At 43.0% G+C, this 14,118-nt stretch overlaps 1 protein-coding gene across 1 annotated transcript; it reads right to left on the bottom strand.

Moving 5' to 3' along the window:
• Positions 1 to 5,258: 5,258 nt before the first annotated feature.
• On the bottom strand, positions 5,259 to 9,695 carry rxfp3.3b (relaxin family peptide receptor 3.3b). Its single transcript, XM_033634468.2, has one exon. It carries the CDS (start codon positions 7,251 to 7,253, stop codon positions 6,054 to 6,056), a length of 1,200 nt encoding a protein of 399 aa, XP_033490359.1. The 5' UTR covers positions 7,254 to 9,695; the 3' UTR covers positions 5,259 to 6,053.
• Between the last annotated feature and the right edge of the window lie 4,423 nt (positions 9,696 to 14,118).

The following is a 14,118-nucleotide window of genomic DNA, read 5'->3' as shown; positions in this document are numbered from 1 at the left end:
ACTTGCACTAATGTTCCCGGAGAGGATGACCACATGAAGATATCTGTCACCAGCTGATGTCAGCGTGTCTTGTTGGAAACAGAGTATTTAGAAAAGTCTGACACCTGCAGTTTTGGACCAGTGTGCTGACAGGAGTGAAGAAGGTTCATAAGGAGAGAGGCTGCATATAGGTCACACAACACAGGACTTTCACCCAAGACACTCCTCTGGAAACTGGTGTTTGGAACTATGTGAACTTTGAGTAAACTTTAATTCATTCAAGGTACATTGTCACCATGTTTCTTCTTCTGCAACTTCATGTTAATTGTGAATCATTATCATTATCATTATCATGCTAACCACTGTTTGAGGTTACGTAGCTTATTGAAACCATCACTGAAAGTATATTGAATTGTTATTCATTCCCATACATGCAGCTCACAGTAAATGCAGTCCACGGAGTCTCTCCTCCTCTCTCCTCCTGCTCCTTGCAGTGGGTGTGTGACAGGCAGGAGGAGAGGAGATGCTGCTCTCTGCAGAGGTCAAAGTTCAGATTAAAAGTGTAAGTGGTGCACGTATTAGTGCCATAGCTCTCATGCTATGCAATTGTTGGGTCGAGATTTTTTTTGTTGAATACTTCCATTATCCTATATGCAAATAAATGAGCGATTATGCACCATGCATGCAAATGGGTGCATGTCATCATCTGGCAACTTTTAGCAACTTGTGGAGCTAATGCTAGCTACTTTCGTTGGAAGAGAGTTGGCGACACTGGAGGGAAATGCTTTCAACAAGTTTGTTGAAGCTGTTAGGATTCACATAGTGAGAAACACTTACCCTTTTTACACAGAGATCGCGCCATAGGACAGCATGCCGGTATTGCAGGGACAAAACAGGCATGAACAGGCATAACATGTTACACAACAGCCTCGGCCTTTAGTGTGACATAACATATGCAATGGCAGCACTTTATAAGCAGTAACAATGGCATTAACATTGCAATAACAATCCTTTACCATCTCTGTTATGTGGCGGCAGATCTCGTCCTGGGTAAAGAGCTTAGACCTTATTGTCTCCTCGTTTCGTGGACATTTTTGGCTGCTCTACTTCTTCGAGTTTGCTGCTAACTGCTATCAGCTACTTTTTAAATCTCCAGCGGTGGGTCGCACACATAGCATGACATTAAAATGTCACACCCGTTTCGTCAGCGGTCCAGCTTTCCCTTTTACACACAATATGTTCCTTTTATGATTCGGGGCTCTTACCTCCTCCACTGCCGACTTAAAGGTTCTTTATGCTTCCACGTACAATCGATGCAACGTGCACGCAGCTGCTCCGCAGTTGCTGTGTGCTTATCATAGTTCTGCGTCCTGTTGGTCTATGTCGCTATGCAATTCCCCGCCAAAGCGCTTGGGGGCGCGGTGTTCTTTTATATACCTACCAAGACTCTGTGACGTCTATGGTCGTTGCTCGTTCATTGTTTGTTTATCCTCCGGCTTTGCTCTAGTCACAGTGAAGATGGCGACTGAGAGAGAAAGACTGTTGCTGGAGCTGATTGACATTGAACAACAAATTCTTATTACAAATGTTACAATGACGACGAAGAGAGAGGCGACTGCGCCGATGGTCTGTATGCCCATTGGATGGCTGGAGGCAGTGTTGTACTGCAGCAGGAGGTGAAACCTTGCGAGATGCTGGAAATGATGTAGTTTGAAGGACCAATCATAGCTCTTGTGGTCTGCGTTGGGTCTGTGTTGTCTCGACACATGGTTACAATTTTTTGGAGGTGCATGTTGCGTCTCTCCGTTGGTTGCAGAGGAATGCAACGCCCCCGCAAAGCCCTCTGCGTCGTAGGTGCGCAGAAGCATAAACCTTGCTTTAAAGGTGAGACAACTCTGTCACCACATCTGTGATCGTACCTTTTATAAAGAACGGAGAGGTGCAAAAACAGTGTGAAATTCCCGCCTTCACAGGCAGTATTAAAGAGGCTACAGGCTGTAAACAGAAACTTAACCTCAACTTTACCAAGGGCACAGTAACTCCAATAAACTGCTCCTGACATGAACCAAATGACTAATAAATATTTCATTATTTGACCAAAACAGAAATGTGTAGTATCACTGCAGTTCAGGGTCATCGCAACTTGCTGGATACCAAACTTGTTGGGTATGTGTGAACCAGAGTTGGTTGTGATTCCTCTGGAGGAAAAGAACCATTACCATCCTGGCCCAGCTCTGACATTTGCTCCTCTATTCTCCCTTCAGTGCAAACTTAACATTCAGCTGCAGGACTAGTCAGACTCTACAAATAAAACTGCCATTATGCTATTTGTCCTGTTCACCACTTGTGGGAGGTGGAATCACAGCCTCGAGGAGACTTTTAGACCTTTAGTTTTCTTTGAGAGGTCTCAACAGCAGCTTACTTGCTTTTCCTTTGAACATTTAGGATTAAAGGTTCAAGAAACCCAGCTGCCTACGATATAGCCCTTAGGATTAAGGATTTAAGAAGGTTAATGTGAACGAGTCTAATTCCATCTGTATGAACTGTGAGGTGAGGAGAGGCAGTAAATGAAAACAAGAGAGAAGTAAGTGGACTGTAACTCTTCAAAGTCAGAGCGTGTGTTCAGACTCTGTGCGTTAAATCTGAGTACATTTACACTGAAAGCACCACTGACCTCATTAAACCTACTGTGTGTGTGTGTGTGTGTGTGTGTGTGTGTGTGTGTGTGTTTTCAGGGCTGTTTGCAGCTTTATGTGATGAAACATGGAGCCGCCTCTTCAGGCTCGTAAGGGAGGAGCAAAGTCCACCTCCGAGTTTTTATAGGCTGGACCGTCTTTACATAACACACTGCTCTTTGTTCTGTCCTGCTTTTATCCATCTCCTCCTGATTTATGTGAAGCTCATTGCAACAACTTTTTTCAAGGTAATTTTATCTGATTCAGGTCACAGTCAACCCGCAGAAGTTGAACAAAACTCTGAACCTCAAGACAGAAAGTCACAAGCTATTTTTATCTTCATATATTTCAGCAGATGTGGAGAAAATGACTCTGCAGCCTCTTCATTTGCATTTCTACCGCTGAGCTTCATGTGCTTATCTGTACATATTGTACTTTTGTAGCAAAGAAAGCAGAATCACGACCACCCTCGTCAGTTTTACTTGAATTTATATCCCCAAACGAACCCAGACTGAGAACAACGCAGCAGCATTTTGTGCTTTTACATATCTCAAGATCAGGGTAATTTAGGTAAAAGTGAATTTTTGGCATGAACCCGGAGACCAGGCCCATTTATGGCACTAAAGCCTGATTGGCCGACAGCAGCAGCTCCTGCAGATTGGAGGCTTTCTGCTTCAAATGCTGCAAAAAGCTGGTGTGACTGGACACAAATGAACAGATCCAGTGAGAGTGCATAAAACAAAACACACACACACACACACACACACACACACACACACACACACACACACAATTCAAGTAGAAGGTAATAAGAAATCTACTCACAGCAGTCACATGACTTATTTCATCTTCATCTCCTTCAGCAGATCTGGAGAAAATGACTCTCTGCAGCCGATTACTGCAAACATTTCCACCATTAAACTCATTTCAGGAAACATTTGTGCTTATTTGTTCATTTGTTTTTCAGTTATGAAAGCTAAATCATGACCTCCCTCTCTCCAGTTAGTTTTACATTAATGTTGAAATGTTACATCCCCATAAAACGAACCACAGCTGGGAACAATTTGGCAGCATGTTTGTGCCATTCGACTAAAAATACTATTTACAAAATATGGCCATTATAAAAAGAACAGTGTGACCATGCAATTATTTATTATTTTGTTTTAATATGTTTCACAATATGAAAAATGTTGTGCAAAGTAATGTTGCTTGGTTTAAAGTGAGTTTTGGCACAAACTTTAAGAGCAGGCCTGTTTATCAGACTGAACCCTGATTGGTTAAAAGCTCCTCAAAGATATTAACTACTAATGATATTTCTACCTCAAAGATATTAACAGATTCAACCATGTAATACCAGTAGACGTTAATAAGAAAATAACTTTGGTCTTAACTTATTTTTTCTTAATCTCCTTCAACACATCTGAAGACACAGCTCTCTGCAGCTGATTACTGCAAACATGTCCACCATTCTTCAGTTTAAGTTCATTTATAAAGCCCAATATCACATTAAAATGTCCTCAGGGGATACTTTTGCTTGTTTGTGCAAATTTTAGTAGAGAATATAAAATTACCGCCCAAAGTCCAATTAATTTTGCTGAGGTTTTCGCCCTAAATATGAACTAAAATTAAAATACCGCAGCATTTTTGCTCTCATTAGAAGAAAATACTTCAGTAGTAATTTAAAAAATGGGCCCTAACTTTTCAGAGTAAAAGAACCACACGTCTCATGTGTCAGTTTTAGAGGTAAACTTGTAAATTTTGGTAATTATGTTGACGGGCAATGAATTATTGAAGAATCATCAGCAAAAATACCAAATATTCACTGATTCCTGCCTCTTAGATGTGAGAATTTGCTAGTTTTGTTTGTCTTACTTGACAGAAAACTGAATATATTTGGGGGTGAAACAGAGGAGCCAGGCATCGACTGAGGTTTTAGGAAATTATCACAAACATTTTCACAAATTTTATGATGTCCTGGACCAAACCATGAGTCGAGAAGTAACTTTATTTAACTGATGCTAATGATATGAACAATACACTTAGGCTATGACGTGTTCCAATTATTATAACTTAGTTACAAGAGATTGGGATGATTAATATCAATATTTAAAGGGCTCTAATTGGTTGAGAGTAGCAGCTCAAGTCTGATTGGATGATTTAATCTTTAAAATGCTGCGAACTGGCTTAACTGGACGGAGCCAATCAGGGCGTAGCTCAGCTGTGACGCATTAAAAAAGAACATGTTTTGGAAAATACCTTAATTTAGACTCAACAGAATGTAACCTTTAACATGTTTCAACTAAACACCTTTGATCTTTAAAGTAACATTTACATTCCCTATAAGAGGCTCCTGTAAGTGCTCTGTGCCTCCAGAAACATGTGTAAACATTTGAAACATTTATCTTCATCCTCCTAAATAAAACTCATCCCTGTTAGGATTATCTTTACAGCACAGGGAGTCGATTCAGACTGAGCAGCCCTGAGGCCGCTGGCATGTAAACACTTGAGTAAATCTAATCCACACAGACTGAAGCCCCTGACAGCATCACAGCCTGCTGCCCACATCTCAACAGATACCTTAAACAGCACAAACACTCCAGTCAACGTCAACACAAATTAAATATTTTATTCTCCAAACATTGTTTTTAAGGTTGCATTGGCACTTTTTTTTTTACATTCACTGACTCAAGTTGGAACATTTTACACACCAGCCACAACAAACGTCAACAATATTCCACTGGATGATGTTTGAGGCAGCAGCAGCAGCAGCAGCAGCAGCAGCTGGAATCTCCCTGCAGCAGCACAATGATCAGACTGTGACTCCTCGGAGCATAAAGTCTGCACAGAGAGCATTTTAGAGAACAAAGCAGCATGAGACACCGAGCCTGCACTCCATTTATAGGACAGAAACAACAAAGAGTCAGCTTCCCCAAAGCATCTTAGCATCACTGTGGTGTCAGATCCCAGTGAGACTCAATGCAGTCAAGTGAAGCAGAAACGCAGCTCGGTGGTTTTACGCACCGGTGCGCAATTTACACGCGTTTGTTATTTTCACTCCTTTTATACTTCACACCTTTAAATTGTGATAAAATATATACATCCCTTTGATACAAAGACAGACACATATAATAAGCCACGTATAGCTGCAATGATTTGTCCGGTCCGGTGTTGGATTTGGCACAAGCGCTCTCCAAAAATAATGAGCCCAACTGGTTCCGTTAAACAAGAGAGGTAAAAACTCCAGCAACACTTGCAGTATAAATAACTTTATTGTGACAAAGGGTGACACAGTCACAGTGTTCATCTGAGTGGTTAGTTTGAGGCGAATCATTTCAAATATCATTCAGAGGCGGATGTCAGCGGGTTTAAAACATTTTGTCCTTTAATTAAAAGTTTGCTTTATTTGTTCAGCGCGTCCGTGTCGCACTGGTCCGTTAAAACAGACAGTCTGCAGTTCTCCGTCTCCACGTTATTCAGCGGGATAACGATCTGCGTGTCGTCCGGCTCCGCTCTCACCGTCCCAGAGAACGGCCTCAGGTGGCAGGGGTTCGTCCCGGTGGGCGAGGAAATCCTCCAGAACAGATCCTTCATCTTCTTCCTGAACTCCCGGCGCATGAGGCAGTACAGCACCGGGTTCAGGCAGCTGTTGGTGTGCGCCAGGCACACCGTCACCGGGTGGATGTAGGTGTGCACCATGTAGTAGGTCCTATCCCAGTTGACCACGTTGAATTTCACCAGGACGCCCCAGAAGGTGATGGCGTGGTTGGGCATCCAGCAGATGAAGAAGGAGAGGACGACGATGGTGACGGAGCGGGTCACCCTGGACCTCCGCTTCACCTGGTTGTTGTTCATGCTGCGCAGGCGGACGAAGCGCAGCAGCAGCAGGTAGCACACGGTCACAATCAGCATGGGGAACACGAAGGCCACCAGGATCTTCTGGAGGTGATAAAGAGCCAGCCACGACTGGCCGTCCGGGAAGCCCAGCAGGCACAGTCTCTCCCCGGCCACACTTTTCACCGTGGAGAAAACTGCAGTTGGCAAAGAGGCCACGGTGGCGGAGACCCAGAGCCCAGCGATCACCCAGCGCACCGGGCACACCCGCCGCCGCGTCCGGTCCTTCAGTGCTGAAGCTACCGACCAGTACCTGGTGACGCTCATGGCGGTGAGGAAGAACACGCTGGCGTACATGTTCATCACCGTCACTGAGAGAATGATCTTGCACATGGCGTTTCCAAACGGCCAGCTGAAGTCCAGAGCCGTGTCCACCGCCCAGAACGGCAGCGTCAGCACGAACTGAAAGTCCGTGACGGCCAAGTTGAGGATGAACAGGTTGATGCTGGAGCGTTTTTTCCTGCCCCGTCGCACTTTCATCAGGAAGAACACCAGCAGGTTCCCGACCAGCCCGGCGGCGCACACCACCGAGTACACGATGGAGATGAGGATGCGCAGCGTCGGAGAGCCGTCCGCCGGTAAGTCGATGTCATCCAGGCTGCTGAACCGGTCCTGTCCCGTAGCGGACCTGTTCCAGGAGGACGTGGTGTTCCACAGCTCCGCCATCCTCTCCGGTAACACACCCGAGCCGAGTCCGGCAGAGCGCATCACCTCGTGCGCACCTGGAGAAAAGAAGCTTCCTGCGCGGTCAGGTGCGCAGAGTTCCCGCAGCTCATGTTAACCCCGCGGTGTGTTTTCTCTTCTGCCCTCAAAGGGCGGTCTGAACTAACCGGAGCTGCTCTCACTGCCGCCGGTTACTGGTTCACTGCTGAGCCCCGCGCGCGCACAGCTCCCTTTATGCTCTGCTGGTGCCCGAGGAGGAGGCGCGTGCCCGACGGGGGGTACAGGCGTGTCATTTCAAGATTAAAGTAAAGCAGAGGACGAGAGCTGAAGCTAGGGAGGGTCCACGAAGGGCCCACCCTCCACCTCCACCTGACCCTGAGTATCTAACAGCAGAATAAGTCACCTGTTTAAACCTGTAAATCTAACAGTGTCCGAAGAAGTGACTCAACCTGCAGTGGAGATGTGGTGTGTTCAGTGACCTAAAAAGCAACATAAATGCATTAAAAATGAAAAATAACACAAGTTTTACCCCCTGAAAATCATTTAAAGAACAAATCAACGTGTTTAGAACATTTAAATACAGCTGGTTTATACTGAAAATATTTCCCACCTGTTTGTAAAGATACTGAGTAAACAAACTTTTATTAAAGGACCAGTGTGTAAGATTTAAGAGGATTTAGTGAGGACTGCAGATTTCAACCAGCTGAAACTGCTCCCGATTAGAATTCCTTCACTGTTCAGGAGGTTTTTTTGGAGGCAAATTATCCACAGAGGTCTCCTCCTCTCCAACACAAACACACCTGGGGTCTCATTTCTAAAACAATAGAAAATGTACATATGGACAAAAGCCAAAACTGACGTGTGCCAAAAAACATTAGACAATTTATACAATCAGGCTTCTACCTCAGTGTTGGTAAATGTTGGTAAGCATGAGTCACAGTTTCTCCCATCAAGTCTGTTTTTATAGGTCACAACTTTTGCATGGGAAGTGCACTGTTTATAAATGCAACCCAGGCTGATGTAAACCAGTGAAAACACAGAATAAAGCACATAAAAACGTTAAGGTCTCTCTGACACTATTTGGCACCTCAGAAACAGCTGCTAGCCTGTGCTCACCTTTTTTCCCTGATAACTTGAGATCCAGACATTCGGGAGGTTTTTAGTGGGAGTCAGATTATCCGCAGAGGTCTCTTCCTCTCCAAAACAAACAGAGCAGGTGATTTAAGATTTAAAAACACTGAATAAAGCAGGGGTTTAACGGTGGCTGATGCGAAAATGCGAAAACACTAATGTCCCTATCCAGAGTCACTGTTGGTTTGTCCGTTTTGGGTTACTGTAGAAACATGGCAATGCAACATGTTGACCTCCACAGACGAGAACCCACACATGTAGATATAAGCAGCTCATTTTAAGGTAACAAAAACACTGTGATTCTTAGTTTCAGGTGATTAAACGCTAAAGAAAAGATCGTATTCCAGCTGTGTTAATAAATCCCCGTAAATCCTACAAAGTACATCTTTAAAATCTCAGTAACGAATTAAATATAATTTGAATATTATCTGATGAAGGTCTAATCATCTCAGGTGTTTGGTTTCTTCTTCTGATTGGTTGTTAACATCAATTATTGAAACAAAAAGCAATTGGCGCACAGTTTCAGTTTCATTACATCAAATAATGAAGACGAGCTGAGGGCTTAATGTACAGTAGCATATGATAATTAAAAATCTTTGGTAGGTCAGGAGGGGGATGAAAAAATGTGCGGTGTCGTTATAAAATCATTTTCCTTTTTAATCATGGTTTTCTTAATATAGGTCTTTCTGTCAGAATGTTCTGTAGACGGATATAAACAACAAACCTCAGGAAGTGAGTAAGTGAATTATTTACCTGACGCAGGTTCAGTCAGTTCATGAATCCACACAGAGACGACAATCCAGCAGCCAGATGGCCCACGGCAGCATTTTCCCATCATCCTTGTCTGTGATCCAGCTGGTTGGTGCCAGCAGGCTTCACTGATCTCCTCCACAGCTTTCACTGTCTGCAGGGAACACTGGGCTGGGAGCAGAGGAACGTCGCCCACATTTAACACGCAGCAGGCAGCAACAACAACATGTCTTTGTATTGTGCAAGTCACTACCATAGGACTTTTTTAAAGACGAGAGGAAGGAACATGCAGTGTTCTTTTCAGCGTGTCTCCACCCCTGGAGGACACGTGCATTTTCTTTTTTACTATTACTTATTATTTGTTTCCTTTTGTTACTACTCCATTCATAAAGCTAAACCTTGTAGAAGTGAAGGAAAGCCTTTACCAATGTATATTCAAGTATGCATGGGTGGATGACTGAATGGCCCTGCCAGGCACAGGTCCAGGGGCTCAAAGTGTCAGCGGCCCTCCTGCCTTCACCTGCGAAATGTCACTTAAATCAATGCTTACCAACTGGGAAGAAACTCTACATGATGACAGAGAGACGTCAAAAGGCCACAGAGAGATGCAAAGGAGCTGCAAAAAGACACAGAACGGCAACAAAGAGACACAAAACAACCTCAAGGAGACAAAAACCACAAAAAGCATAACGTCAACAAAGGCAGAAGACAACAAAAAAAGAGGCAAAACACCACAAAGTCTGTGTGTGTTTCTCACATGTAGGAGAGTTGGTGGGTCTTTTTGCATCTGTGTGCCCAGGGGCCCACTGTCTCACAATCCTCCCACGCATAAAACCAATTTACATCCGGTGAACCTGGGGTTTTTGGGGCCCTCAAGGCAGTTGCCCACTTTATATGGAGAAGCAAAGAAAGTGCTTATCTATTTCTTGTCAGAGAAAAACTTTATACATTTCTAGCTTATGCTTTTGAGGTCAGGTAAATTGTGTTATTGGGACTATATTTTATTGGGTTATTGGGAACATGGAAAGATTACCAGATGGGCCCTACTGAGCACCGTCCCAGGGGCCCAAAGTGTCAGGCATCCCGCCCTCTCCTGCAAAATGTCATCTGAACTGATACGTAAGCTACTGACCTACGTAGAGACTCAAAATGACCACAAAAAGATGCAAAGGAACTACGAATAGACACAAAATGACAAAAAAGAACCAAATATACCTCAAAGAGACACAAAAAACAACAAAGACAAGCAGAGGAACTACAAAGAGATGCAGAACAACTACAAAGAGACAAAAAATGATCACAAAGAGATGCAAAGAGACACAAAAGGACCAAAAGAGAAACAATTACACCTCAAAGCAACACAAACTGACGTTAGAGACACAACAACAACAACAACAAAGACATGCAAAGGAACAACAAAGAGACACAAATTGACCTTTAAAGAAAATTATGTGATGACAAAGAGATGCAAAGGAACTACAAAGAGACAGAAAAGGACCAAAAAATAAATAACTATACCTCAAAGCAACATAAACTGACCCTAGAGACACAAAAACAAAGACATGTAAAGGAACAACAAAGAGACATAGAACAACTATGAAGAGACACAAAATGACCAAAAAAAGAAACAACTTTACCTCAAAGCAACAAACATTGACCTTTGAGACACAAAACAACAACAAAAATATGCAAAAGGAACAACAAAGAGACACAAAGTTGCCAGAGAAGACACAAATAAACTTCAAAGAGACACAAATTGACCTTTAAAGTGAAATGACATGACAAATGGATGCAAAGGAACTACAAAGAAATACAGAACGACCAAAAAAGAAACATACGTCCAAGAGACACAAATGGACCTTTAAAGAGACACAAAACAACAACAAAGACATGCAAAGGAACTACAAAGGGACACAGAACAACTACAAAGAGACACAAAATGACAATGAATAGATGCTAAGGAGCTACAAAGAGACACAGGGGGACCAAAAAAGAAACAAAGATAGGTCTAAGAGACACAAATTGACCTTTAAAGAGACACACAACAACAACAACAACAAAGACATGCAAAGGATCTACAAAGAGACACAAAACGACTACGAAGAGACACAAAATGATTAGAAAAGACACAAATGACATGACAACAAAGAGATGCAAAGGAACTACAAAGAGACAAAAAAAGGAAACAAATATAGCTCAAAGTGACCTTTAAAGAAACACAAAACAACAACAGAGCAAAAGTACTACAAAGAGGCACAGAACAACCACAAAGACACACAAAATGAACACAAAGATTTGCAAAGGAACAACAAAGTGACACAAATTGATCTTAGACACACAAAACAACAACACAGACATGCAAAGGAACTACAAAACGACTACAAAAGAGACAAAAGTACCTCAACTACAAAGAGATGCAAAACAACAAAAAGAGGCAAAGCAAAGTTGGCATGTCTTGCTCTAATGTCAGAGAGGTGGTGGGGCCTTTTACATAACTGTGCCCAGGGTGCCCATATGTAGTATTTCAGTGTACGTGTCTTGTGCTTGAAATTGATTTACAGGGTTCATATTTCCACTGCAGGTTCACAACAGGTTTAAATTATTCAGTTTCTAATTTATCATCAGAGATTTTTACACGAAGCATATTGATGCTCACCTCCACTGGCTTTATGCATTTAAAATCACCCTGTGTGGGAGGTGATGTCTCCCACACGGGTCAACAGTAAATACATAATACTTTTAGAATATTAAATATTAACACAGCATTAATGACTCTGTTTAAGAGAAAGGTGCCACTCATGGAGAAAAACATACAGAGAATTATCAACAACTTTGCATCTCTGCAGAGCTTTTTCCCCCTTTGAGGGGTCATTTCTGCATTTTACAATGTGGACCCTATTTTCCAGTATTGAGAGAGAGCGCTGCAGCCCACAGCAGCGAAACAGGCTGCAATGTAACAACTAGGGGCCCGTTCACACCGCCAATTTACGTCCACGTAATGTGTTTGTTTTTGACACTGACAGGCTCAGATTGTTATTCTAAGTGTCTTACAACAGAGTTCCGGAACTTTTACAGGGGCTAAACAAGTCCCTGCCTCGAAGTAGGTACTCAGAACGGCCCTGACAAACTCCTGGCTGGGGCTAGGGGATTACTTGGTGCTGACTGGATATACTCAAGGCGGGATGTGACGTTTTGTAGATAACAACATGGTTATCATAGATTAGCTGGGCTAACCGTTAGCTGTTAGCGGTGTCTGTAATAACTCAATAAATGGTCCGTGAAAAAAATATTTTTTCCAGCAGATATCTTAGTTACAACATGACTGAGCTAGCAAAGCAGTTTCGTGTTGCTATGTGTGGTATTTATTCAGTTTTGGGAAATCACAATGTCTAGAAAGCATCAGTGGCTGCAGCTGACAGGGACAGCTAACAGCAGCAGCAAAGCTAACATCAGGACGTCATCTGTTAAAAGCCTCCTGTTGTCGGATACGACATGAAACTACTCCAGTTAGCTCAATCATGTTGTAACTAAGACATCTGCTGGAGAAAAATGTCACACCGTGACCGGAGTTATTACAGACACCGCTAACGGCTAACGGTGTCCCTATGCCCCTACGTCGCCCTGGTCAAAATGGTCACGCAACGAGCCTGGTAACGAGCCCGGTAACTTTACAGGAACCTTCCTCCTACTCCACTCTCTCAGTGGAGACACAGTGGTTGAGAGGGCTGAGCGAGAGGACGTTCCTGTAGTAGTTCCTGCCCCCCAAATAGTACCAGGAACTTCTTCAGTGGAAACGGGCCTAGTGACGTCATGCTGTTACCCACGGCAACAACAAGCATGGCTGAAAGCGGAATTATTACCGATTCCGTGGTGGTTCCAAGAAGAGGAGCAGCTTGAATAGTGTGGAATAATGTCTGAATGTTTTATGAACAGCCCCGGACTTCTCAGACTTTTTTAGTGACTTACCGCTCAGAGGGAACTCATCCAGCAGCTCCTCTGGCAGCAGTACAGCGTCTCTCCCTCTCCTCTCTCGCCATGTGCACACAAGAGTTGGTGTCATCAAGCGCCTGTGGATATTCTCATTTATCCAGGTCATAGTTATCTCAAGGCAATTGAATCAAACGCGTTTGTTAGAACAAAGGCATGGCCCAACATAGAAGGGCTAAGTCGTCAGGGCAAGACTCAGCTGTCTATTTACACCTCAAGGAGAAAGTACACTCCTTTGAAGACAGCAATGTGCACATTTTGGACAGGGAAGACAGATGGTTTGAAAGAGGTGTAAAAGAAGCCATCTATGTGAAATTGGAAAAGCCATCTCTCAATAGAGGAGGAGGTCTGCGACACCACCTATCCCCCATCTATAATGCTGTCCTTTCATCCTTGCCCAGGAGATTTAACAGCTTAACCTCTAAAAACAATGGTCGTTCACAAATGGCCTCATGTGACTCTAACGACTCCAACGACCACCGGTGCAGCAGGAGTTTCAACGACTGTCGTTGACACACCATTGGAGCACTAACAAACCAATGACATCATTGGCCTTGTGAAGACCTCCCCAGAGGTTAAATACCTGGGTGCTTCCACACCAGTTTGTCAGACTAGTTCCAGCCTAGTCAGACAACCATGAACTGATGAAGCCTCTTGGATAAGAGGTGAAACGTCTTCTAAGACAAGAGGAGGAGAATTGGCAGAGCATAAAGGTCCAGGTGAAAAAAAACCCCAACTCAATCATTTAGGATTTTACTGAAAGAAGGAAATAACCTGTTGATTATATATATATATATATATATATATATATATATATATATATATATATATATATATATATATATATATATATATATATATACAGTACAGGCCAAAAGTTTGGACACACCTTCTCATTCAATGCGTTTTCTTTATTTTCATGACTATTTACATTGTAGATTCTCACTGAAGGCATCAAAACTATGAATGAACACATGTGGAGTTATGTACTTAACAAAAAAAGGTGAAATAACTGAAAACATGTTTTATATTCTAGTTTCTT

This window comes from Epinephelus lanceolatus, chromosome 5, assembly GCF_041903045.1.
Source record: "Epinephelus lanceolatus isolate andai-2023 chromosome 5, ASM4190304v1, whole genome shotgun sequence".
NCBI lineage: Eukaryota > Metazoa > Chordata > Actinopteri > Perciformes > Serranidae > Epinephelus > Epinephelus lanceolatus.
The sequence above is the reverse complement of the archived record's forward strand: the minus strand, read 5'-3'. Positions and strand labels throughout refer to the sequence as shown.

Excerpts from the sequence above, each read along its gene's own strand:
- rxfp3.3b (XM_033634468.2), bottom strand. The coding sequence starts at position 7,253 with ATGCGCTCTGCCGGACTCGGCTCGGGTGTGTTACCGGAGAGGATGGCG.